General features: G+C 38.4%; 1 protein-coding gene and 1 long non-coding RNA gene across 5 annotated transcripts in view; both read right to left on the bottom strand.

Moving 5' to 3' along the window:
* The window catches only part of LOC141325129 (NACHT, LRR and PYD domains-containing protein 12-like), an 80,179-nt gene extending 53,326 nt beyond the window's left edge, over window positions 1-26,853 (bottom strand). Inside the window, exons 1-8 of one of the 4 annotated variants that reach the window (XM_073833619.1) lie at window positions 26,596-26,812; window positions 26,364-26,480; window positions 25,962-26,057; window positions 23,974-25,782; window positions 23,411-23,581; window positions 20,300-20,470; window positions 17,496-17,674; window positions 16,588-17,161 (exon numbers count right to left, since the gene is read on the bottom strand). In XM_073833619.1, the coding sequence (XP_073689720.1) occupies window positions 17,160-17,161; window positions 17,496-17,674; window positions 20,300-20,470; window positions 23,411-23,581; window positions 23,974-25,782; window positions 25,962-26,057; window positions 26,364-26,480; window positions 26,596-26,675 (2,625 nt within the window). In that variant the 5' untranslated portion in view covers window positions 26,676-26,812 and the 3' untranslated portion in view covers window positions 16,588-17,159. Of the gene's footprint in view, window positions 1-16,587; window positions 17,162-17,495; window positions 17,675-20,299; window positions 20,471-23,410; window positions 23,582-23,973; window positions 25,783-25,961; window positions 26,058-26,363; window positions 26,481-26,595 lie in introns of those variants that run through there. The other 3 variants (XM_073833620.1, XM_073833616.1, XM_073833617.1) reach the window with 3 other exon arrangements.
* LOC141325322 (uncharacterized) lies at window positions 7,301-9,435 on the bottom strand. Its single transcript, XR_012353763.1, has 3 exons — window positions 9,175-9,435; window positions 7,523-7,609; window positions 7,301-7,403 (listed from the first exon to the last, which is right to left on the bottom strand). It is a non-coding gene; the product is annotated as an uncharacterized lncRNA (long non-coding RNA).
* Window positions 26,854-27,764: the final 911 nt, after the last annotated feature.

The following is a 27,764-nucleotide window of genomic DNA, read 5'->3' as shown; positions in this document are numbered from 1 at the left end:
ACAATATTTAAAATTGTTGTCTGATATCTACATAGAAGGTATATGGCATAGGAAAGGACAAAAATTCTCCAGAAACGGTTTTACAAGTCCATTTACAACCCTAGGATTTGTCCCTAGAATGTAATGGTTTGTTATTACCTTATTTAGAAGGTTCGTGAATATTAATGATGAGCTCTGCTCTGATTGGCTGTATCCCAGAGCGGCTTATTTCAGTAGCTCACACACAGAGGAAAATATACATTTAATCATGAGCTTGAGCCACTATTAATATGCAGGTCATTGAAACTGCTGGTTTGATTGTACGATCATTTTACTTTTACTTTTGTGATCGCACGTGCTCTGGTTAACGTTATACTACAGCGGCAGTACTTGCCACATATTTTACAAGTTTAGATGCTTGTTATTGATGCTCAGGTTCTGTAAATCATTCACCATCATCCGCGCAGTAATCTCTCCTTTTATGTGGTAAGTGAAATCTTATGTACTGCATTGTAACAGGCTACCGCTAGCAATAAGCCAACCATGTCCCTTCAGTGGCTGGCTTTATTTTATAAGAACACCTTATTTGTTTTCCTTGACTTTCTGAGTACAGACTCCAACCCATCCCTGCACTTAACATCCCCTGCACAACCTGGAACATAACATTTATTCCTGTGATCTGCCTTTTCCGCTATTGTCCTAGCTTTTGTTTTTTCACAATAGCTTAGATGCAGAACTTCGATTGATTGAGCTAAGCAAATGTTGGGGGCATAACTATTAATGATCCCGAGACTATTACGTCATAGTCGCTGTTATGTTAGGATTAGCCTATTTTTCAGTGGTCTTTTGTAAACACCAGATTTATATAAGGAGGAGGAGGAGGGAACAACAGTGTTTGAGACTCACAGGTATGTCATATCCATGTACAAAAATGTTATTATTCAACTATGACAAGGTAAATTCAGTTTTCCATTCTATGGCACCTTCCTGTGGGAGTTATATGATCTTACCTCAGTATCTCCAGTTTACAGTGAGGATTCTGTAGTACATCAGAAAGCAGCTTCACTGAATCTCCTACTTTATTCCATGACAGATCCAGTTCTCTCAGGTGTGAGGGGTTTGATCTCAGAGCTGAAACCAGAGCACCACAACCTTCATCTGTGACGCCACAATCACTCAACCTGTAGAGAACAATCACACACTCTTCACTCTCTCAGATCAGATCAGTTTAGCTGTGAATCTATTATTAAAATGTTTGATTGATCATTGGACAGAAGTCTAAATTGTCACAGAAGACAAAACATGATCATTAAACATCCAAAGTCTCATTCAAGGAATATAAATATTTAGCTGATATAGATATATGTCTCTTTTAATGCTAAATTTGTTTTATTAATGACACTATTCACTACTTAGATCTGTATTAGTATGGTGGAGTGATTGTGTGTGTGTGTGTGTGTGTGTGTGTGTGTGTGTGTGTGTGTGTGTGTGTTTTACAGGTTTCTCCTCCATCATCAAAGATAGTAAAATCTGGGATCACCCTCATGGTGAGATATTATTTGTGTATTGCATTCCATTACAAAACATTACGCAATAACATCTCTCCATTTTCCAATCTGCTTTATCCTCTGCAGGTTTGGGGCTGGAGTCTATTCCAGCATCTCAGGTCTCAGGTGAGGGACTCTCTGAATGGATGGCCAGTTCATCGCAGGACTCACAAACAGACACACAAACATTCACACCTGTGTTTTCTGTCTTATGTGTTCAGATTTACCATTGTGTTTAAAATTTGTTTTGTTGTTGGATTTGTAGTTTTGTTCTTTAAAAGTGTTCTAAGTTTTCAAATTTATTTCAGATACAGTTTACTTTACAGTGAGTCATATATGATCTTACCACAGTTTCTCCAGTTTACAGTGAGGAGTCTGTAGTACATCAGAAAGCAGCTTCACTGAATCTCCTAGTTTATTCCATGACAGATCCAGTTCTCTCAGGTGTGAGGGGTTTGATCTCAGAGCTGAAGTCAGAGCAGCACAACCTTCATCTGTGACGCCACAATCACTCAACCTGTAGAGAACAATCACACACTCTTCACTCTCTCAGATCAGATCAGTTTAGCTGTGAAGCCATTATTACAGATAAAGTACAAACTTAAAACACAAATCAATGTTTGATTGATCATTGGACAGAAGTCTAAAATGTCACAAAACACTAAACATGATCATAAAATACTGAAAAAAGGTCTCATTCAAGCATGATAAATAACATCTCCTGTATGCACTATATCTGTATTTTAAGCAAAACATCTGTCTTATGCAGATCTGTCATGATGGCATTATTCACTAAATAGCATGTGGGAGTCATATATGATCTTACCTCAGTATCCCCAGTTTACAGTGAGGATTCTGTAGTACATCAGAAAGCAGCTTCACTGAATCTCCTAGTTTATTCCATGACAGATCCAGTTCTCTCAGGTGTGAGGGGTTTGATCTCAGAGCTGAAGTCAGAGCAGCACAACCTTCATCTGTGACGCCACAATCCCACAACCTGTAGAGAACAATCACACACTCTTCACTCTCTCAGATCAGATCAGTTTAGCTGTGAATCTAATATTAAAGTTAAAGTACAAACTTAAAGCACAGGTCAATGTTTGATTGATCATTGGACAGAAGTCTAAAATGTCACAAAACACTAAACATGATCATAAAACATTGAAAAAAGGTCTCATTCAAGCATGATAAATAACATTTCCTGTATGCACTATATCTGTATTTTAAGCGAAATATCTGTCTTATGCAGATCTGTCTTGATGGCATTATTCACTAAATAGCATGTGGGAGTCATATATGATCTTACCTCAGTGTCTCCAGTTTACAGTGAGGATTCTGTAGTACATCAGAAAGCAGCTTCACTGAATCTCCTAGTTTATTCTCAGACAGATCCAGTTCTCTCAGGTGTGAGGGGTTTGATCTCAGAGCTGAAGCCAGAGCAGCACAACCTTCATCTGTGACACCACAATAATTCAACCTATAGAGAGATGAAAATCATACATGTGAAACACTATCAAACAACTTGCTGTCATAAACAACAACTTACAATTGCAATATAATTAAATAAATTCATACCTTGAGAAAAAAATGCACATGTAAGTTTCATGGGAAAATTAACACTTACACACACACACACAAAAGTGAAGACTGGATTAAATCAGCATTTATATATTAATTAGGTAAAATTTTATTGTTATTGAGTAACAGTTAAATTAATGTTATTCCTCTTCTAACTGTTTTAACAATAATCCACACGTTGGACCGTGAACTGTCAGATAGTTCATGTGTTTAATATAAGTTTGAGTCTAGCGCTTGTCATTCCAGATGCCATTCTGTAAAATGCATACATACATACATATATATATATATATATATATATATATATATATATATATATATATATATCACTTTAGCAGACCACTAAAATAATAACTACAGCACTTAGAATTTAGGAGCTTTTAACTTTGATTTTCTTAATGTTTTACCAGTGAAGTGATTGTTCTCATAAATACTTACTGAACTGATCTGGATTCTTTAATCACAGGCAGCAACTTCTGAAGAACTTTCATATTTCCAGACTTATTATTTGCTTTAACAAATTTATCAAGACGAAACTCATTCAGTTCCTCTTCTGATGTCAACAACACAAAAACTACAGCTGACCACTGAGATGAAGAGAGATTGGCTTCCTTTATTGTTCCAGATTTCAGATACCGTTGTATTTCCTCCACTAGTGAATGATCACCCAGTTCATTCAGACAGTGGAACAGATTGATGGATTTCTCTGGAGAGTCAATGGTCCTGATCATCTCTTTGATGAACTCAGCTGTTTTCTCATTGCTGTCAGAGCTGCTTCTTTTCATCTTCATTATTCGTTGTAGGAGAATCTGATGAGACTCCACTGACAAACCCAGAAGGAACCGCAGGAAAAGATCCAGATGTCCATTTTTACTCTGCAGAGCTTCATCTATAGCTCTCTGATGAAGCTCAGATAATGAAACATGTTCTGATGAACTGAGCTGAAAGTATTTCTTCATTTCAGACTGAAATCTCTGTTTGGTGATTTGTTCAAATACATTTATTTTGTGGTTTGTCCAGGAGAGGTGCACATATAGAGCTGCAAGATGTTCCTGAATGCTCAGATGAACAAAGCAGAAGACTTTCCCCTGATACAAGCCCAACTCCTCTCTGAAGATCTGAGTGCACAGTCCTGAGTACACTGATGCTTCTGTCACATCAATGCCACACTCTCTCAGGTCTTTCTCATAGAAGATCAGGTTTCCTTTCACAAGCTGCTGAAAAGCAACTTTCCCCAGTTTGAGGATCATGTCTTCATCTGTCACCTTCTTCTCATAGTCCTTCTCACGTTTGATGTTGGTCTGAAGGATCAGGAAGTGTGTGTACATTTGAGTAAGAGTCTTGGGAATCTCTCCACTCTCTGCTGGACTCAACATCTTCTCTAGAACAGCGGCTGAGATCCAGCAGAACACTGGGATGTGGCACATGATGTAGAGGCTCCTGGATGACTTCAGGTGTGAGATGATCCTGTTGGCCAGACTGTGATCACTGATTCTCTTCCTGAAGTATTCCTCCTTCTGTGGCTCATTGAATCCTCGTACCTCTGTCACTCGATGGACACACTCAGAGGGGATGAGATCAGCTGCTGCTGGTCTGGAGGTGATCCAGATGAGAGCAGAGGGAAGCAGATTCCCCACAATGAGGTTCATCAGCAGCACATCCACTGAGGCTGATTCACTGACGTCACACAACCTCAGATCTCTCTGAAAATCCAGAGACAGACGACACTCATCCAGACCATCAAAGATGAACAGAACTTTATATTCATCACCGAATATTCGCATTCCTTTAGTTTCAGGAAAAAATACATGTAGAAGATCTGAAAGACTGAGTGGTTTGTCCTTCATTAGATTGATTTCTCTAAAAGGAAGTGGAAATATGAGCTGGACGTCCTGATTCTCTTTCCCTTCAGCCCAGTCCAGGATGAACTTCTGCACAGAGACCGTTTTTCCAATGCCAGCGACTCCCTTTGTCAGCACAGTTCTGATGGCTTTGTCTTGTTCAGGTAAAGGTCTAAAGATGTGACTGCATTTGATGGCTGTGTCCTCTGTTGCTGTTCTCCTGGATTGTGTCTCAATCTGTCTCACCTCATGCTCATTACTGATCTCTCCACTCTCACTCTCTGTGATGTAGAGCTCTGTGTAGATCTCATTCAGGAGTGTTGGCTTTCCCTGCGTCGCTGTTCCCTCATACAGACGCTCAAACTTCTTCATCAGATTTGATCTAAACGTGTTGAGAACTTTATGCCTGGAAAATTTAAACACCACATTATTACATGAGTTACAGAGGTAAATGTATTATTTTTTTCAGTGTTATGAGACACTGAACATATCATATTGTTTATGAAATGTGTCAGTTATTAATGATGTATTTGAGCAGTGGCGGCTCCTGACAAATATCTCTGGGGGGGCAACTGTTCCGATTTTGGCAAAGATAACCGCTTTAATGGGTAAAATTATGATAAAATTCAGATAGCCAACTTTACAGCATTACATTGCATTGTTTGATTTGGTTTCCCTGTTCCTAGATGGCAACATCAGGCATGAATTGTACAAACTGTACAGTATTTTGAATAGCTATATTAAATTTATCGCAATGGTCTCAAATACACTGAAACACTTCCACCATGGCCATCAAGAGACACATTGTCATCAACTAGTTTGCCCTCTAAGAGTAAAAAAAAAAAAGCCATACTGCTTTACAATTAAAGACTTTTTATTTCTCATATTAAAACTGTAATTAATCAAATCTTTCCAGAACATATTCAGTATAAATTTGGCTGCCAATATGCAATCAATACAACTATTTAAAATTCAACATTTGGAGAATACAACATATAACATACAAGGCTGTAACCAGGGTTTGAAAATTAGTGAGGTGTTAAGAATTGTGCTATAATAACACCCACAAATGCACTACATATAGCCTAAACTTCAAAATAGACAGACATGTAGATGATTGTGAAAGATTTTTTATTCAGTATAATGTTTTACATGGAAAGTTCGTTTTTTTTAGCTGAGGGAATTTTTATTTTATAACAAGTTATAAAAATAACGTTAGAATAATGACACTGACATAAAACTAACGTTCAACTTTCCACTTTATAAACGTCCCAAAGTGTCACACTAAATTGGACAAACGAGTCAAAAAACACGTATAATAGGTGGATCTGGCAACAAACGGAGGCCGCTGCACCCGCGCTCTCACTCAACGCGTTCTCAAGCCCCTTTCACTGCGCTAGCTTCTCGCAGCAAACACTCATGTGATATGAGGTGGTTTAAACGGCTAAATAATCATTCGAAGAGCTTGACATTTTATTTTTGAATATAAAAAATGACCGAGGTCTGGACCTCGGTGACCTCATAGCTGGCTACGGCCGTGATAACATAAACAATTCACCATTTAATAACACACATCACTTGTATTGAAATTTTGCTCGCTTCTCTTTTAAGCAGGCAAAGTGATCAATTACCCTCTCATTAAAATCAGGCATGTTCCTGACAAGTTCCCTCTCCATTGAAAGCATGGCCGATGCATTCAGACGTCTCGCTACGCTTGCGTGCTGTACATCTTCGAGCACGCATCAGTGCGTATTACGAAATCACGTTGGGGCGAGCCCTCCCGGTGCCCATTGAAATGCATTGTAGGGTTCAAAATTTGAAAAAAAAAATCTCACAATATAACTCTATGAGACCGGCTGGGGCGATTTTCAATCTGACTGAGATCGCCCCAAGGGGGCGGGGTTTTAGGTTGGAAAGTGACATTCAGGCTGTTGATTGTACAGTAATATGCAGACTAGGACTAGCAAAATAAGAGTCTTTTTCTCCTCTCTTTTTTCGTGTGGCTCAAGGAGGGCGATGCACTATCGCCCACCATGGGCCAGCCGCCCCTGTATTTGAGTAATGTGTGATGATACACTGCATTAAAAAAATCCCAGTTTACCTTACACCAGGATATGTGCTGTCTTGTGGTTGATTCATAAGCTGGTCATATTTCTTACAGATGGGTTTTGTTACTGATCTGGGTGGCAGGATTGACCTTAAATCAAGAATCAAAGACTCTAACATTGGTGACATTTTTCTCATTACCTTAATAACAGTCAGGTTAGATTTTTATAAAAAATGAATTAATAATTAATTTAAAATATCATACTATAATCAGATCTATTACAAAACAATTTAATAATGGAGAGTAAACCTTGTGTCATCACTCTTTAAATCAATTGGACGCAGCAAAGAAGCATCACTCCTCATAGACACACAGCTGGGCTCTGGTTCAGATTTCTTCTGATGATCTGAACTATAACAGAGAAATTAAAGGTACAGTAATTACCTTTATAGACTTGAAATAATGAAATAATCAGATGATAAAACACCGTAACAAATATTTCAATCAAGTCAGTTAATGAAATATTGTACCTGAAATATTGTGGATTATCTATAGACTCGTCACTCTTCATAGACACACAGCTGGGCTCTGGTTCTGATCTCTTCTGATGAACTGAACTATAACAAAGAATCCTTTGAATTACTGTATAAATATTAACTGTTAATCTACAAAAATATTACATTTTCTGCATTACTATGTTGATACAGCAAGTATAAGCTAAAGTTCTTTCATAGAGGCATAACAACTAATATGAATACCATAATAACATGAATACCTATAAAACAAAAACACAAGATAAATATCACACACAGCTCTGACTCTGATATCTTCTGCTGAACACATTTAATGACATTCATGTAAGGAGGTTATATTGTATTTTGTTTTAAAAAAAAATTATTTGTTTCACTCACAGGGAGCATTTAAAAACATCATTAGGCCTGTAAAACCCTCACATAAAAGTTGATGTATTTCACATATTTACAATATGTTTAGTGGACTTCCATGTTTAAAAAGTTGTTGTTAAGCATTAGCATATGTTTATGTTGAAATGTTATTAATTTAGTTTTTACATTTTTCATAATCCGCCTTTAAATGTTTGTCTCTCAGGGTATTCATCGCCCATTAAGGGGTGTAAATCAAGATATTTTTACATATACACTCTGTGGCCTATAGACTTAATACTTTGTAGCCTATTTTAGAAAATCAGTTCAATACTTTAAACTTTTAAATTACAATTTATTGTAAATCATTAAATTATTATTCATTTAGTTAGCAATACTGAATTTAGTTTTATCTTAACAATACATAGATTTTTTTCAGGCATGTATATACACATACACACACACAGACTGTATATGTATCTATGAAATAAGAAATTCAACAAAAACATGAAACTTGAGTATAAAAACCTACAAAAACATATATTCTTTGCATATGTGTTTTTGTTTAGTATCGTATTTTATGCATCAAGACTGTATGGCTCATATATGCAATTTATTACAATTCATTGATTATTGAGAGATCATGTCATGTCATGTTCAACATTTACTTTTTTAAGCTTACAAGAAAATAAACATTAATCGTTTTTTAACATACAAAAATGACATATGCATAATCAGCAAAACCCAAGCTGGACATGTTCAACTTGAATTATTACTAACAATATAAAAGTTATTCTTACATTCACAATATAAAAAATTATGGAAGATGTCAAAGCAAAAATTATTTACTTAAAAAAATGCATGACCTATCAAGCAGAGGGCATGACGTAGATCATGTACAACAGGTTTATGAGCAAAGTTTTGATCATGTTAATAATTTATAGGCCCTAGTTATTTGTGTATTAAATATGATTCAGTAGGCCAACATATTCATAAATAGACATTATTGTTTAACACATTATTACGAAAAATATTTAATTTTTTTTAGCTAAAATATTGTAACACAGATCGCCAAACAAGCATTCTGTTTTCAATCAGTTTTTACACGCAAAAAGGCGACATGGGGGATACATTAAAATGTAAAAATAAAACTATTTTTTAATAAATAAATAAATAAATAAATATCACTAATTTGTATTATCTGTGTTCTAATAAAATCGAAATAGCAATTAATTAATTTCCTGATGCCTCTATTGTCCTGGCCTTTTTAGGGTTAATATAGGCCTATCTAATCAATGTACCTGCATCCTGGAGAAACATCTTCATCTCGGGGTGTTTGTGGGTCATCCATGATGAAGCTGAACAGACAGAAGAGTGAGATCTCCAACACTTACTCTGGGTGGAAATGACAAACAAATAATTCAGCTGAACGGATCCTGAGAGTCGGAGAAACAGCAGAACGACGGTGATGTTCACTCAAATACACAATGTTAGTCTTATGTTAACACAAATGATCAAATGAATCACACGAAACAGCAACGAAATCACTTCATTTCTTTACAAATAAAGATATCAAACACATATTAAAGAAAACACGTCCTTCCGGAGAAATATGAAAGCGAAAGTTACCTGCAGCGTCGACTCACCTGCGCGTCCTCTGCCAGTGACGTCACATGCATTCTCTACGCGCGACACTATCTGTGGATCCCAGTTTTGTGTTTGCACTGCTCTACTGTACACCATTACACAGCGCTCTGTCTGTTGTTAGGAAAACAATGTTTAGGTAAAAGTGACATGTTTAGGCTGCTGTCTCTCTAACGCTCGTCAATGTCAAAATTACTGAGATGGCCAATCAAGTAAAAGTGGGCGGGGTTTATGGTTCACTGACACAGAGCGCACATTCCTGTGATTTAAACAGTTTTTTTCGTAAATATGGATATTATAATTTATGCGATTTATGTAATTTTTATGTAATCTGAAAGTGACAAGACAAGAAACGTTATAACAAAAAACGCTTTTCCATATGCAAATAAAAGTGGATGTGTGCATATTTTAAATATTATTTGCAAATAGTTCCGAATGATTACTTCCCGACCAGAATTTGAACTAGAATTGACTTACTGTTGCATTTCTTTATGATTTTAAAACATTGGACATGTGTTTGTAACATTTGTTTTTGGTTAGCAAGTAAAACTTTTCTTTGTGAAAATAGAACATTTTAGGTTTGCAGAAATCAGATCATTCCCTTATCCTCTTTCCTCAGGACTATATTATATATAGTCATTATTAATTATAATTATAGTAATACATCACTATATTACTCTGCTGTACTTCAATAATCATTCAATACTCCTGTGACCCTTTATATAAGATACACTTTGGATGAATAACAGCAAAATTGTCAATACCAGATACATTTAACAATAAGCGAACTATAAGCAATAGCACAAAAAAGCAGGATGTTCATGTGCAGAAATTGAATAATCAAATGTAAAATAAAATTGCATTGTTTTCATTAAACATAGAGTGATCCTTGTGAACACAAATGTTATTCAGTCATGAGCAATGAGTGTTGTTCTTGTTGTCAATCGATTAATATAAAAGCTAAACAAAACAAAGATAAACAAATGATAAAGCTTGGCTTAATAAATATTAGATCCCTTTCTTTCCCTTTTGTAAATGATATGATCACCGATCATAACCTAGATGTGCTCTGTTTGACAGAAACCTGGCTAAAACCAGATGATTACATTATTTTAAATGAGTCAACCCCTCAAGATTACTGTTATAAGCATGAGCCACATGCAAAAGCTAAAAAGTATTAGGTGTTGCTATAATTTATAGTGATATTTTCAGTATTTCTCAGAGGTTTGGTTTCAAGTATGATTTGTCTGAAGTAATGATGCTTCATATAACATTATCTAGAGTAATAAGTGTTGATGATAAATCCTCTGTGATCCTCTGTGGCTACTGTATACAGGCCACCAGCGCACCATGAAGACTTTTATTAAAGAATTTGCTGATATTCTGTTTGAGCTAGTGATGGTCGCAGATAAAGTCTTAATTGTTGGTGATTTTAATATTCATGTTGACAATGAAAAATATGCATTGGGATCAGCATTATAGACATTCTAACAATTTTTTTGAAAACACGTCAGGATCTACTTATTGTCGTAAACATACTTTAGATTTAATACGATCAACACCAAATTGATGTTAATGGCATAGACATTCTGCAGCAGAGTGATGATATCTCAGATCATTATCTAGTCTCTTGTGTATATTCTCCATATAGCTAAACCTGCAAATTCAGCTCCTTGTAACAAATATGGTTGAACCATCACTTCTAATGCAAAAGACTGCTTTCTAAATAATCTTCCTGAGCTGTCTCAATTCCTCAGCATATCCAATAGCTCAGAAAATCTTGATGATGTAACAAAACTATTGACTCTGTTTTTTCCACCACTTCAGACACTGTTGCTCTCCTACGCTTAAGGAAGATTAAGGAAAGCAGTCAGACACTGTGGTATAACAAGCTCACTCATGCCCTAAAGAGAGCAGCCCGGGAAATGGAGCACAGCTGGAAGAAAACAAAACTAGAGGTGCTTCACATTGCATGGAAGAAAAGTATTTATATTATAGAAAAGCACTAAAAACTGCTAGATCTGCTTACTTTCCATCTCTTTTAGAAGAAAACAAACACAACCCCAGGTATTTATTCAGCACAGTGGCTAATTTAACCAAAATAAATAATCAGCAAACATAGACATTGCCCAACAGCACAGCAGTAATGACTTTATGACTTTCTTTAATTCCAAGATCGATACCATTAGAGAAAAAAACTATAACCATGCAGCCGTCAGCTGCAGTATCACATCAGATAGTGTGCTATAGATCCCCTGAGGAACAATTCCACTCATTTTCTGCTATAGGAGAGGAAGAATTGAATAAGCTTGTTAAATCATCTAAACCAACAACATGTACATGTTTGTTAGACTCTATACCATCTAAGCTACTAAAAAAGGTGCTTTCAGAAGTCACAGATCCTCTTATGAATATTATTATTTGTCATTGTCATTTAGGATATGCCCCAAAAACCTTCAAAGTGGCTGTTATTAAGCATCTCATTACAAAATCACAACTTGATCCCAAATAATTAATTCATTACAGACTGATACCACAAAAGGTAGTATCCTCACAACTATATTCCTTCTTAGAGAAAAATTATATCTGTGAGGATTTACAGTGAGGATTTAGACCGTACCATAGTACTGAGAGCATCTTTGGATGGTCAGTGCAGGGTCCAGTCAAAGTGTCCATTGTTGCAGATGCAGCCTGCATGCAAACACAAGTTACTGAAGAGACACTGGTTTCAGAGCGTCTGAAAGCCTTCTGGTCAAATAGAGTCTCTTGAGTATCACCATGAAGAAGACATACAGTCTTGAGGAAGAGGAGGCTCTTCACAAGTTTAAAAAGACAACTTAGTACAAAGATGAACAATATGAAGTTGAGCTGCTGTGGCGACCTGACAAGCCAGAACTCCCAGATAATGACAGGATTGCAAAGAAAAGATTTGAGGTCCTTAAGAGAAGGTTACAAATACTACATGCCTCATCATGCTGTTCTCTGTGAAGATCAGGTAACAACAAGCTCAGAGTAGTGCTTGATTCTTCATCACATGACACTGGCTCTCCATCACTTAATGACTGTCTTATTACTGGTCCTAACCTGAACCCAGATCTGCTCAGTATATTAATAAAAATCAGACTGCAAAATCTCGATTGCACTGACAGTGGATATCAAAAAGGATTTCTTGCAGATTTCTTTTGCTGAGAAGAACAGAGATGTGGTGTGTTTCCTCTGGCTCTCTGCACCGCCTCATGAAGACTCATGTGAGAAGCTGCGTGTGTTATGGATGACGAGGCTGGTGTTTGGAGTCTCTCCAGCCCATTTCTCCTCACCGCAACTGTCAGAAAACATTTGAAGGAATATAAAGCCCAGCTTCATGAGGTAGTGAAGATAATAAAGGAATCAGTTTATGTGGATGACTTCATCTCAAGTGCAAGTGATGCTGAGAATGCTTTCTCCATAACTTCTGATGCCATACAGATTATGTCCACAGCTGGCATGGACCTTTGTAAAAAGACGATAAACTGTCCAGAGATGTAGAATAAATGGAAGACAACGATGAATGACCTTGCACCGGAGACTGAGAAACCAGGATCAGAGACAGTTTATGTCAAACAGAGTGACTAAAATTACTAAAATACAGTCCTTAACCAACCCTGCAATGTGATCTCACTGTAAAGGCAAAGCCAATCCAGCAGATCTCCTCACAAGAGGCCTGACTGTATCTAACCTGAAAAAGAGCAAACTGTGGTGGAAAGGACCTTCATTTCTGACTACACTGAATCTGTGAGAGAGTGATGAAGATCAAAGTGATGAAGATGTGAGTAATGAACTAAAACAAGTTCAGCAGATCACTGTGCAACTCAGCAGCAGCAGCGACCAAAGTGAAATGAAGCCTGTGCTAGATTTACTGAAGTACAATAAACTGAAGAAGGTATTGTGGGTGACTGCTTGGATTAAGAGGTTTGTGCACAATACAAGTTAAAGCTCAAGAGATGAGGTGAGTTGGACTGATGAAGAAATGTTTGAGGCTGAGAAGTACTGGACCAAAGTGACACAAGTGTGCAGCTTTAGTCATGAGGTTAGTTTGATAAAGGCTGGTGAAACCCTGAACTGAGATTCAAAAATGAGAGATTTGAGACTTTTTCTTGATGCTGATGAACAACAGTTGACTTCAGTATATATATATATATATATATATATATATATATATATATATATAGAGAGAGAGAGAGAGAGAGAGAGAGAGAGAGATTTACAGCAAAGTCCACACAATGACTAACTTCACTGCCACTAAAACCATTCTCTGCAGACCATGATCATCTCACTGTGAGTAAGGAGCAAGGAGGTGGAGATACAGAAACAGACTCTTGACCAATCTGTGGAATCACTGACGAAAAGACTATTTGCTAGACCTGAAATCTGCACATTCCTGCAGCCCACAGAAACCTAGTGAGTTGAAGATGAGTGACATTGTTCTCAACGGAGATGCCAACATGCCAAGACAAACCTGGAAATTATGAAAAATGGAAGAGTTGTTTCCAGACAGAGACATGAAAGTTAGATCTTGTGCTGTTCGTATCCAGAGAGACTGTGTTAAGAAGACCTGTTCAGTTTATATATCCATTAGAGATTTAAGTTGATGAGCAGTTGTTCTTTAGGGGAGAGGATGTTGTAAAATAAATTAGATTAATATTAGTCAAAAAAGCTTTGTATAATGTTCAATTAATTGTTTTCAATAATAAGAACTGAAGCAGTTATTATAGTGATTTATTGAGCTGTTCAGCTTTACGATTAGTTGCTCATAATGCCGAGAGTGTGATAGAATAAAACCAACTAAGTATGTGTGCACACAAAGTGAATTCATCCCTGTACAAATTCTAAACGAAACTTCAGTAAAGCAGTTCTTGTGTTTTTAATTCAAGTCGTCATCAGTCATTATTGCTTACTAAAGCAAAGACGAAACGACAGGCAGTTAATGAGGCTCTTTGAAATTTTTTTGAGGAAAAAACAAAAATACAACCAAAAGAAAACATGATTTTGTGTGCAAGTCAGATGATTTTTCTATTTCTATTTCAGTTTTGTGCAATATGATTTTAAATATTTACCTTTTTAATTGCACTTATTATTTTTCGATCCGGGACCATTGTTTGCTATTCTGAAAACGTTGCTTTTATTTTTAAATTTGGAGCAATATACAGGTCCTTTAAAAAAAAATTAGCATATTGTGATAAAGTTCATTATTTTCTGTAATGTACTGATAAACATTAGACTTTCATATATTTTAGATTCATTACTACACAACTGAAGTAGCTCAAACCTTTTATTGTTTTAATATTGATGATTTTGGCATACAGCTCATGAAAACCCAAAATTCCTATCTCAAAAAATTAGCATATCATGAAAAGGTTCTCTAAACGAGCTATTAACCTAATCATCTGAATCAACTTATTAACTCTAAACACCTGCAAAAGATTCCTGAGGCTTTTAAAAACTCCCAGCCTGGTTCATTACTCAAAACCGCAATCATGGGTAAGACTGCCGACCTGACTGCTGTCCAGAAGGTCATCATTGACACCCTCAAGCAAGAGGGTAAGACACAGAAAGAAATTTCTGAACGAATAGGCTGTTCCCAGAGTGCTGTATCAAGGCACCTCAGTGGGAAGTCTGTGGGAAGGAAAAAGTGTGGCAGAAAACGCTGCACAACGAGAAGAGGTGACCGGACCCTGAGGAAGATTGTGGAGAAGGACCGATTCCAGACCTTGGGGGACCAGCGGAAGCAGTGGACTGAGTCTGGAGTAGAAACATCCAGAGCCACCGTGTACAGGCGTGTGCAGGAAATGGGCTACAGGTGCCGCATTCCCCAGGTCAAGCCACTTTTGAACCAGAAACAGCGGCAGAAGCGCCTGACCTGGGCTACAGAGAAGCAGCACTGGACTGTTGCTCAGTGGTCCAAAGTACTTTTTTCGGATGAAAGCAAATTTTGCATGTCATTCGGAAATCAAGGTGCCAGAGTCTGGAGGAAGACTGGGGAGAGGGAAATGCCAAAATGCCTGAAGTCCAGTGTCAAGTACCCACAGTCAGTGATGGTCTGGGGTGCCATGTCAGCTGCTGGTGTTGGTCCACTGTGTTTTATCAAGTGCAGGGTCAATGCAGCTAGCTATCAGGAGATTTTGGAGCACTTCATGCTTCCATCTGCTGAAAAGCTTTATGGAGATGAATATTTCATTTTTCAGCACGACCTGGCACCTGCTCACAGTGCCAAAACCACTGGTAAATGGTTTACTGACCATGGTATTACTGTGCTCAATTGGCCTGCCAACTCTCCTGACCTGAACCCCATAGAGAATCTGTGGGATATTGTGAAGAGAAAGTTGAGAGACGCAGGACCCAACACTCTGGATGAGCTTAAGGCCGCTATCGAAGCATCCTGGGCCTCCATAACACCTCAGCAGTGCCACAGGCTGATTGCCTCCATGCCACGCCGCATTGAAGCAGTCATTTCTGCAAAAGGATTCCCGACCAAGTATTGAGTGCATAACTGAACATAATTATTTGAAGGTTGACTTTTTTTTGTATTAAAAACACTTTTCTTTTATTGGTCGGATGAAATATGCTAATTTTTTTAGATAGGAATTTTGGGTTTTCATGAGCTGTATGCCAAAATCATCAATATTAAAACAATAAAAGGCTTGAACTACTTCAGTTGTGTGTAATGAATCTAAAATATATGAAAGTCTAATGTTTATCAGTACATTACAGAAAATAATGAACTTTATCACAATATGCTAATTTTTTGAAAAGGACCTGTATTTGTGTTTTTATATTGTTGTTTCATGCTTAATTTCTTTTATCTGTGACTGCAAAATTCTGTAAAATTAATCTGTAAAATTGATCCCATAATGACTAAAATATTGGTTTAGAGAGATGTGTCAAGAGATGAAGAATAGAAGAGAATAAAACAGTCAGATCAAGTATTCTGCTTAAATTTACCTCTGTTGCCAGGTTATTCACTCTTTTTTTTGACCCTGTAAAGTCTAGTAGTCAGAAAAATCAACATTTTTAAAATGAAACAGTTTATTGAACCTTGTATTAAAAAAATACACTTTATTTTAATGTCCTTACAGTGTACTTATACATTTAAGTACTGGGTTATATTAATTATTATTCAATAATTAGTGCTAGGATTAGGGATTGGCTTAAATAAAGTGTTTGTATTACATGTCATATTTGTTGCATCAGGCTTTTATGGCTTATAATATGAGCCCAATATGGGATAAATGCATCTGTAATCAAGTCTGTTTCTGAAGTAGACAGTCACTGCTGGGAAACAAAATATTCTATAAAAAAAGCGTTTATCAGAGTTTTGTATGGGGTAATGAAACAATGAATTTTTCTTTTACAAATGGGAGTACAATGAATTCATGACAATGTTTTACATTATGCTACCCATAAATGTTTTAGTGTAAAAGTTCTTAAAAATCATCTAGTGAAAAAAAAAATGGCATAAAGAATTGTTTAAAGAAAAATCCCACATTTTTCGAGAGTCCCACCACTCAGTCTCTGTTGATTGTGAGACTGTGACGTCTCTGTAGCGGCTCCTTATTCACCATCAGCTCATCCTGAGAAAACTGGACTGATGTCTAAATACTGAGAGTCCTGCAATAAAACACACAAACAGTTACAAATGAGTATGAGACAATACTGCTGTCACATCACATCAGCTGATCCAGCTCAGAAAAAAAAACAGTATATTCATATTACAGAGACATGAATGAACTGATCATAGATTAATAACAGCGTTGATCAACAACTACTATCATTTAGAGAATCTGTAAGAGATGAAAGTATTCATAAAACAGTCTCATCACATAATTAAACAGTTTAAAGTACAGAGACTAATGTGGAGCTGAATTATTGTCTAATATTCTCCGATTACACACACAGGAGGTCTGTTACTCAATTTAGAAACTTTAAATAAACAAACACTCACAATAGGATAATGTCTCCAGTTTATAATGTGGATCGTTCTTCAGATCAGAGAGTAACTTCCTACTAGAATCTCCTAGTTTATTCCTATACAGATTCAGTTGTCTCAGGTGTGAGGGGTTTGATCTCAGAGCTGAAACCAGAGCAGCACAACCTTCATCTGTGACGCCACAATCAATCAACCTGTAGAGAACAATCACACAACCTGAGTTGTAGTTGAAGTGTTTGTTATTGACTCTGGTCTCAGAGCAGGAGAGGAGATATAATGACAAGCATTGCCACATACTGCTGCTGATAGATTGAGGTTTATGCATGTTGATGCTCAATGGTGCTGTTTGAAACAGTCATGTGCTTCAAGACTGAACAGACACACAGAGCTGAGTGTGAGATATTGTTTCATAGTGATATAACAATGGATCTGTCTGGAGAAACAGTCACTCACACCTCTAATAAACACCTACAGGAGGACATTTGCTTCACAGGAGCCACGTGTTCCCCATTACATCTCATTTATGTTTGGTCTCATCTGGCAGCTTAAAACTAAATAGAAATGTGTTGAACTCAATAGAGTTTTTGATGCAGCAAATGGGGGTCACACCAGATACTGAAAGCAAAGATTAACATACTTTTTCAATGCACCGATATGTAACACTGGATCATTTTTCTCAATAAATAAATGAAAAAATAAATAAATAAAATCTCTCACTTGTTTGATTGGGTTCTCTTTGTATACTTTCAGGACTACTACTACTTTCAAATCTTATGATATTTATATATAGAAAATTCTAAAGGGTTCGCAGACTATTACACGTTCTGCTTTGGAGTGATCTCTGTTGGTCAACCACTTCCCATGGAGGTAACAGTTTGGTCTTGAAATTCCTCCATTTGTACACAATCTGTCTGGCCGTGGATTTGTGGAGTCCACACTCTTTAGAGATAGTTTTGTAACCTTTTGACATGATTCACTTCCACAAGCATGATCAGACTTTGATAGATCCCTGTTCTCAGGGGCGGACTGGGACAACACTTCAGCATACCTTTATTCACAAATAACTATATATGTCATTCTCTGCAGTGTTGTTCTTTATTGCCACTGTCTATATGTTGGCTTCTCCTTGATCTATGTTGACATTGTACACATTGTCTGTCTAATTCTACATCTTCTCATCCATTTTAACTCTGTAACTCTGCAATTTTAATATGTTTGTATGGCTGTCTGTGATTATACTTGTTCCTCACTCGAGCCTGACTGTCAATGTGTCCATGCTTCTTGCTGGTCTCTCACGGTGTGTCTCTCTCATTGCTGTCTTCCTAACTCCATGATACTTGACTCTGCTGCAGCAGCTGAGCTATCTGCACTGGGTCCAGAAACATTCTAGTTTTGAATAGATGAGCACACGATTCAGTCAAAGGGAGAACATAAGCAAGCCGATGTCTCATTTTACATTGTCTTAACTATTGCATAGATATATTACACTATTGCCTGTAATAGAAGTCTATGTTCCACCCTACCTAAGGATTAATTACATACTGTAACCTAAGCATGTATTTAAAATTATGTATTCAGAGTTCACTACAAATGCCTACAGTACTATGGCTATAGCTATAGGTTCTTTTGCATGACTATATTGATAGTAGCATACAGCAGTCTGTATATCCTAAATCCCACGTTATCTGCTGATAATGACATTTTAAAATGTACGGGAGTTCTACGCTAAGCTTACAACTGGTAGGTTACTGTCAAAAACTGTCAGAAGTAGCGTGAAAATTATTTTCTGTTTTCTTCTTACCTCCTCTACTGCGCTACTGTCCTCAGATGCAGCAGCCGAATATAAACCTTTGAGAATATTTCAGTTAATTTTATGCATTTGGCAGCGTCTGATTTTAGAGCCCTTTTTTCTTGCTTTCTCTGAGGTTTTCCGAACGGCCTTTCCTTTTTTTACGGTCCATCATTGACAATTAGCTTGTGTTGCACTTAATGTTTGACATTCTTGCCAGATTTTGATTACGTCCACATAACCTCTGATTGGGTCGGATTGGGTCGGCCCATCTCGAAACCAGCCGGCCGTCGCCGATTGGGCCAAATGCTTAACATTTATTATTATTATTATTATTACTACTTTCATCATCATCATCATCATCATCATCATAATATTCACATCTTGCAAGAGATAAGAGCTGCCTGCATGTAAAAACAATACAAATTACAAAAAAAAAGAAGAAAAAAAAAACTGACCGGCCCACATTTGAAAAAAAATGGTCCAGCCCTTCTGGCATTTGCTAGAATAAGTTGCCCTGCCTGTTCTTAAACATAAACATAAAACAGTTCACGTACCGAGATTTGATAGTCAATGCACTGACTGAAAAGACATCTGCACAGATGTATCTAATTTCACTTTTAAATAAACTGCTAATCCAAGAGATTCCCATACTTTTGTAACACACAAACATGTAACACTGGATCATTTTTCTCAGTAAATAAATGAAAAAGAAAACATTTTTCTCTCACTTGTTTGATTGGGTTCTCTTTGTCTACTTTCAGGATCTGATGATGTTTTGGGTCATATTTATGCGGAAATACAGAACATCCTGAAGGATTCACAAACTTTTAAGCAGCACTGTGTGTTTATTTTCAGTAAATATTCATGTACCTGCTTCCGTAACAAATGCAGTTATCATCTACATATAAACTATAGTGAACATCAGAACCATTTTGCAATGCTGTTTATTTTAATACTGAAAAGCTGAGGCTGAACACTTTATATTTATTTTAAATGTATGTCATGTGTGAGTCATATATGATCTTACCTCAGTTTCTCCAGTTTACAGTGAGGATTCTGTAGTACATCAGAAAGCAGCTTCACTGAATCTCCTAGTTTATTCCACGACAGATCCAGTTCTCTCAGGTGTGAGGGGTTTGATCTCAGAGCTGAAGCCAGAGCAGCACAACCTTCATCTGTGACGCCACACTTACTCAACCTGTAGAGAACAACGACACACTCTTCACTCTCTCAGATCAGATCAGTTTAGCTGTGAATCTAATATTAAAGTTAAAGTACAAACTTAAAGCACAAATCAACATGTATGATGGATCATTAAACAGAAATTTAATATGTCACTGAACATAAAACATCCAAAGGATCATTCAAGAAATAGAAATATTTGTTCTATGCACTAGTTCCCTCTCAGTCGGCCTCTTCGACGTCACATTGGAGACCGACGAATTGGGATATCGCCAAGAGAGACCAATCCTCTTTGTGTGTAAACTAAACAAGCCAATGCACATTGGCATGCATGACTGCATCCAGCTGCCGCTGATCACAGCGTGAGAATAAATAAGTAGCAGGTGCAATGCATAGACAGCTTTTCGCTTTGGAGCCGATCTTCTCCTTGGAAAGACGGAACGAGCAAACTTTTAAAGCACAACTCTGACAAACTGTGAGTGTTGGTGGCGCGTCAGCGGTAGTTTTCTGTGGGTGGAAAAGCGCACAGTTAAGGACTGCACTACCCGCCTTCTGTGTCCCAGTGACCATCTCCCCTGTGTGCTTCAGCACTGCGAACAGATTTCTAAAAGTGACACGGTGAACGTCTTTTTAAATACGAGGCATTTGTAAAAATGCCGAGTAAAATGCCGTTTCACCCGTGCGTTTCTGGTTGCGGTCGTTACCTGGAGCCGGGTGATGGTCACGATCGCTGTCTAACGTGTCTGGGCATTGAGCACGCTCAGGCAGCGTTCGTGGATGAGTCATGTCGTCATTACGGCGGCATGTCCATCACAGAGTTGCGGACCATACTCCACTTCCAGCAAAGGGGTGGTGTGCCAGTTCCTCTGCCCAGATCTACCGTTTCCCCTGGCAAACGCCAGGGAAACTCTACCTCTGGCAGAGGACTGACTGGTCTGACCGTGACAATGAGGAATTCCCCGTCGGATAATCCGTCGGGGGTTCCTCCTTCCACCGACACTCCATCACCAGTGGAGCTTCCAGGAGAGCGGGCGGGGCCTCCTCGTGGGGTCCTGCTCGTTACTTTTGGAGCTCCCCCTGACGATCAGATGTCGATAGTGGCATCGGGGGGTGAACCAGACTTCTCGGGGGAGGATTATTCCGGAACGCTGCCGTCCACTGGGCAGTCAGCGGTGCCGGATACCGACCCTGAGATGATGGCTATGCTTGCCCAGGCAGCCGAGAAGGTAGGGCTTGAATGGAACCCTCCATCACGTCCTGATCTTTCCTGGCTGGACGATTGGAATCTTGGGCTGGCCCGCGCTGGTTCTCAGCGTCCCACCCCAGTGCCTTTCTTCCCGGAAGTGCATAATGAGCTCACTGGGACATGAATGGCACCTTTTACTGCCAGAAACCGCACCAGTGTCACATCCTCCCTCACCACCCAGGACGGCGGACTAGCGCGAGGGTACACGGCTGTCCCGCCAGTGGAGCGTGTGGTGGCGATGCAATTGTGTCCTGGCGCCGCTTCCACTTGTCGGTGCAATCCGTTGCTCCCCTCCTGGGCCTGTAGGCACTCGTCGGCTATGATCGGCAGTGCCTATACGGCTTGTGGGGCTACTGGCTCTGACTTACATGCTATAGTGTTGTTGCAGGTTCATCAGGCTCAGGCACTGAAGGACCTGTACGAGGGTGGTCTCAACCCAGAAGTTCTACGTGAAATTCGTATCGCTACGGACCTCGCGCTACATGCGACGAAGGTGACTGCGCGGTCTCTGGGTCATGCGATGCCCACTATGGTGGTCCAGGAACGCCATCTCTGGCTGTGTCTGGCCGACATGAGGGAAGCCGATAAAATCAGGTTCCTGAATGCCCCCGTTTCCCAGACCGGTCTCTTTGGCGACACAGTGGAAAACTTTTCCCAGCTGTTCTCTTCCGCACAGAAGCAGACTGAGGCCACCAGTCACATCCTGCCCCGGCGTGCTCCTGCAGAGGATCTCTTTTCTCGGTAAGGAACTAGACTCGCTCAGTCAGACAGCACGCCTTACACAAGAGCGTGCTCAGTCGGTGCAAAACTGCTTGAATACGTTCAAGAGCAGGGCAGTGGTCCCACTGAAACAGGCTCCTGGGGCACATGACAGCAGCCGCGGCAGTTACACCACTTGGACTGATCCATGCAAGACCACTTCAGCACTGGCTCCATGGCAGAGTCCCGTGGAGAGCGTGGCAGCGCGGCACTCACCAGGTCAAAGTAGCCTCTGCCTGTCGCCAAACCTTCACCCCGTGGTCAGACCTGGCTTTTCTTCGGGCAGGAGTACCCTAAGAACAGGTCTTCAGGCATACTGTGGTACACATGGATGCCTCAACCACCGGCTGGGGGGCTACGTACAACGGTCAGGCAGTGTCGGGCGTTTTGATGGGCCCTCAGCTACACTGGCACATCAACTGCCTAGAGCTGCTAGCAGTTGCCTTGAGCCATCTTAAAAGCATGCCTATGAGGCAAGCACGTGTTGGTCCATACGGACAACACTGCGATACATCAACCGACAAGGTGGTCTACGCTCCCGTCGCATGTCGCAGCTCGCCCGTCTGCTCCTCCTTTGGAGTCAGAAGCATCTGAGGTTGCTTCGTGCCATTCATATTCCGGGCTTGCTCAACCGTGCATCCGACGAGTTCTCACGAGCTGCGCTTCCCGGAGAGTGGAGCCTCCACCCCCAGATGGTCCAGCTAATTTAGAGACGTTTCAGGGAAGCTCAGGTAGACCTGTTTGCTTTTCCGGAGATGTCCCACTGCCAGTTTTTCTACTCCCTGACCGAGGGTACTCTTGGCACGGATGCCCTGGCATGCAGCTGGCCACGGGGTCTGCACAAATATGCGATTCCCCCAGTGAGCCTTCTTGAACAGACAGTTTTGAACAGTTTTTTTTTTATTTATTTCACATACAGTATACTTTACAGTGTGTCATATATGATCTTACCACAGTGTCTCCAGTTTACAGTGAGGATTCTGAAGTACATCAGAAAGCAGCTTCACTGAATCTCCTAGTTTATTCCCAGACAGATTCAGTTTTCTCAGGTGTGAGAGGTTTGATCTCAGAGCTGAAGCCAGAGCAGCACAACCTTCATCTGTGACGCCACAATAATTCAACCTATAGAGAGATGAAAATCATACATGTGAAACACTATCAAAGAACTTACTCCAATAAACAACAACTTGCAATTCCAATATAATTAAATTAATTAATATCACAAAAGAATACACTGCACGTGCATGTTTTAATGTCAAATTACACACACGCACACAAAAGTTAAGATTGGATTAAATCAGCATTCATCTATTAATTAGTCAAAACTGTTAATGCCACTTCTCTGACTTTTTATTTTGAATGCCTGAAGAAATCTTTTACAGTGTCACTGTATTGAAAACACATAAAAATTTCGACCACTAAAATAATAACCACCACACTTAGGATTTATGAGCTTTTAACTTTGATTTTCTTAATGTTTTACCAGTGAAGCGATTGTTCTCATTGATACTTACTTAACTGATCTGGATTCTTTAATCACAGGCAGCAACTTCTGAAGAATGTTCATATTTCCAGTCTCATTATTTACTTTAACAAATTTATAAAGACAAAACACATTCAGTTCCTCTTCTGATGTCAACAACACAAAAACTACAGCTGACCACTGAGATGAAGAGAGATTGGCTTCCTTTATTGTTCCAGATTTCAGATACCGTTGTATTTCCTCCACTAGTGAATGATCACCCAGTTCATTCAGACAGTGGAACAGATTGATGGATTTTTCTGGAGAGTCAGTGGTCCTGATCATCTCCTTGATGTACACAGCTGTTTTCTTATTGCTGTCAGAGCTGCTTCTTTTCATCTTCATTATTCGTTGTAGAAGAATCTGATGAGACTCCACTGACAAACCCAGAAGGAACCGCAGGAAAAGATCCAGATGTCCATTTTTACTCAGCAGAGCTTCATCTATAGCTCTCTGATGAAGCTCAGATAATGAAACATGTTCTGATGAACTGAGCTGATAGAGTTTCTTCATTTCAGACTGAAATCTATGATTGGTGATTTGTTCAAACACATTTCTGTTGTGGTTTGTCCAGGAGAGGTGCACATATAGAGCTGCTAGATGTTCCTGAATGCTCAGATGAACAAAGCAGAAGACTTTCCCATGATAAAAGCCAAACTCCTCTCTGAAGATCTGAGTGCACAATCCTGAGTACACTGATGCTTCTGTCACATCAATGCCACACTCTCTCAGGTCTTCCTCATAGAAGATCAGGTTTCCTTTCACAAGCTGCTGAAAAGCCACTTTCCCTAGTTTGAGGATCATGTCTTCATCTGTCACCTTCTTCTCATAGTCCTTCTCATGTTTGATGTTGGTCTGAAGGATCAGAAAGTGTGTGTACATTTGAGTGAGAGTCTTGGGAATCTCTCCACTCTCTGCTGGACTCAACATCTTCTCTAGAACAGCGGCTGAGATCCAGCAGAACACTGGGATGTGGCACATGATGTAGAGGCTCCTTGATGACTTCAGGTGTGAGATTATCCTGTTTGCAAGTCTCTTTTCACTGATCCTTTTCCTGAAGTATTCCTGCTTCTGTGGCTCATTGAATCCTCGTACCTCTGTCACTCGATGGACACACTCAGAGGGGACGAGATCAGCTGCTGCTGGTCTGGAGGTGATCCAGATGAGAGCAGAGGGAAGCAGATTCCCCACAATGAGGTTCATCAGCAGCACATCCACTGAGGCTGATTCAGATATATTACACAGATTCACTTTACTCTTAAAGTCCAGAGACAAACGACACTCATCCAGACCATCAAAGATGAACAAAACTTGATATTCATCACTGGATATTTCAATTTCTTTAGTTTCAGGGAAAAAGACATGAAGAAGTTCTGAAAGACTGAGTGTTTTGTCCTTCATCAGATTCATTTCTCTGAAAGGAAGTGGAAATATGAGCTGGACGTCCTGATTCTCTTTCCCTTCAGCCCAGTCCAGGATGAACTTCTGCACAGAGACTGTTTTTCCAATGCCAGCGACTCCCTTTGTCAGCACAGTTCTGATGGCTTTGTCTTGTTCAGGTAAAGGTCTAAAGATGTGATTGCATTTGATGGCTGTGTCCTCTGTTGCTGCTCTCCTGGATTGTGTCTCAATCTGTCTCACCTCATGCTCATTACTGATCTCTCCACTCTCACTCTCTGTGATGTAGAGCTCTGTGTAGATCTCATTCAGGAGTGTTGGGTTTCCCTGCGTCGCTGTTCCCTCATACAGACGCTCAAACTTCTTCATCAGATTTTTTCTAAACATGTTGAGGACTTCATGCCTGGAAAAAAATACCACATTAATAGATGAGCTTCAGAGGTAAATTTACAGATCAAAATGTCTTTGTTTTCTATTATGAGAGACCGAACATGTCATAAGGTTTATGAAATGTGTAATTTATTAATTATGAATTTAAGTAATGTGTAATATTGCATTACATAAAAAAAAAATCATTTTTACCTTACACCAGGATATGTGCTGTCTTGTGGTTGATTCATAGGCTGGTCATATCTCTTACAGATGGGTTCTGTTACTGATCTGGGTGGCAGAATTGACCTTGAATTAAGAATCAAACACTCTGACATTGGTGACATTTTTCTTATTACCTAAATAACAGTCGCAACTTTATTAAAAAGTACACTAGCTCAAAGTCATAAGTGTAAAAAATAAATACCATTTAAATAAAAAGAAAATAAAAATAAAAATTATTCTACCCTTTGCTCTATATCTACTCATTGTCCTTAAATTTACTGCATTTTCTAGCCAGAATTCTGCTCATATTTATTATAGTGTTGTATAATTGTGACAGATTAATTTAAAATATTTTACTATAATCATATATTTTATAAAACAATTTATTACTTGAGGTTAAACCGTGTGTCGTCACTCTTCAAAAAATTAACTGGATGAGGCAAAGAAACATCAGTCCTCATAGACACACAGCTGGACTCTGGTTCTGATTTCTTCTGATAAACTGATCTGAAACAGACAGTGTGTAAGAAAATGTTAAAATATTAGATGAAATATTGAAATAATAACATGATAAAGCAACACAATAAACATTTCAATTCTATCTGCTAATTAAATATTGTACCTGAGATTTTGTGGATGACCTATAGACTCATAATTCTTCAAAAAATTAACTGGATGAGGCAAAGAAGCGTCACTCCTCATAGACACACAGCTGGGGTCTGGTTCTGATGTCTTCTGATGAACTGAACTAAAACAAAAAATAATTTGAATTAGTGTATTAATATTAACATTTGCTTTTAAACTAAACTTATTTCATATGCCCTCTGCCATGATTAATATGAATACAATCATAACAGATTAAACAAAAACACAATATAGATATGACACACAGCTCTGACTCTGATATTTTCTGCTGAAGAGATTTAATGATCACATTTATTTTAATTAAGGACCTTTAACAATAAAACACACACACACACACACACACACACACACACACAATATATATATATATATATATATATATATATATATATATACATATATCATACATGCAATAATATATATATAACAAAATCACTTTATAATAGGTATATATGGTCTTAAAACATATTGAAACTGTGTTTGTTGTGAAGATTTGGATCTGGTGACTTACATTACATACATTCTTTATTTCGTTCACAGACAGCAAACATCATAGCCACCATATGTTGGAAAATACTCACCCTCATGTAGAAGTGGATGTATTTCACATATTTCCAATATTTGTAGAGGATTTACATATTCAAACAAGGTGTTGCTAATAGTTAGATGATTGTGTTTATGTTAAAATGTTATGAATTTAATTTTTCATAATCTGCCTATAAATTTTTGTAACACAAAGGATATGTTGCCCTTTTAGGGGCATAAATCAAGATATTTTTTACATACACACTCTGTGGTCTATAAATGGTGGCCTTTGTAGCCTATTTCTGAAAATCTGTTCAATGCTTTAAACTTTTGGCAAAATGAAAATTTATTGTCAGACATCTAATCAATAAGCATTTAGTTAGCAAAACTGAATTTAGTTTAAGCTCAACAATACACAGATTTTTTTCAGGCATGTGTATATGCACAATACATGCTCTATGTATATGCATCTATGAAATAAGATACTCAACAAAAACACATGCAAACTTATGTTTAAAAATGTTCAAAATATATATAGTTTGCATTGTTTTCACACATCTGGTTTTTATGGCTCATATGCAATTCAGTGAATATTGAGAGATACACAAATAAACTTTCCTC

Source organism: Garra rufa, chromosome 2 (assembly GCF_049309525.1).
Source record: "Garra rufa chromosome 2, GarRuf1.0, whole genome shotgun sequence".
NCBI classification, from domain to species: Eukaryota; Metazoa; Chordata; class Actinopteri; order Cypriniformes; family Cyprinidae; genus Garra; species Garra rufa.
The sequence above is the reverse complement of the archived record's forward strand: the minus strand, read 5'-3'. Positions and strand labels throughout refer to the sequence as shown.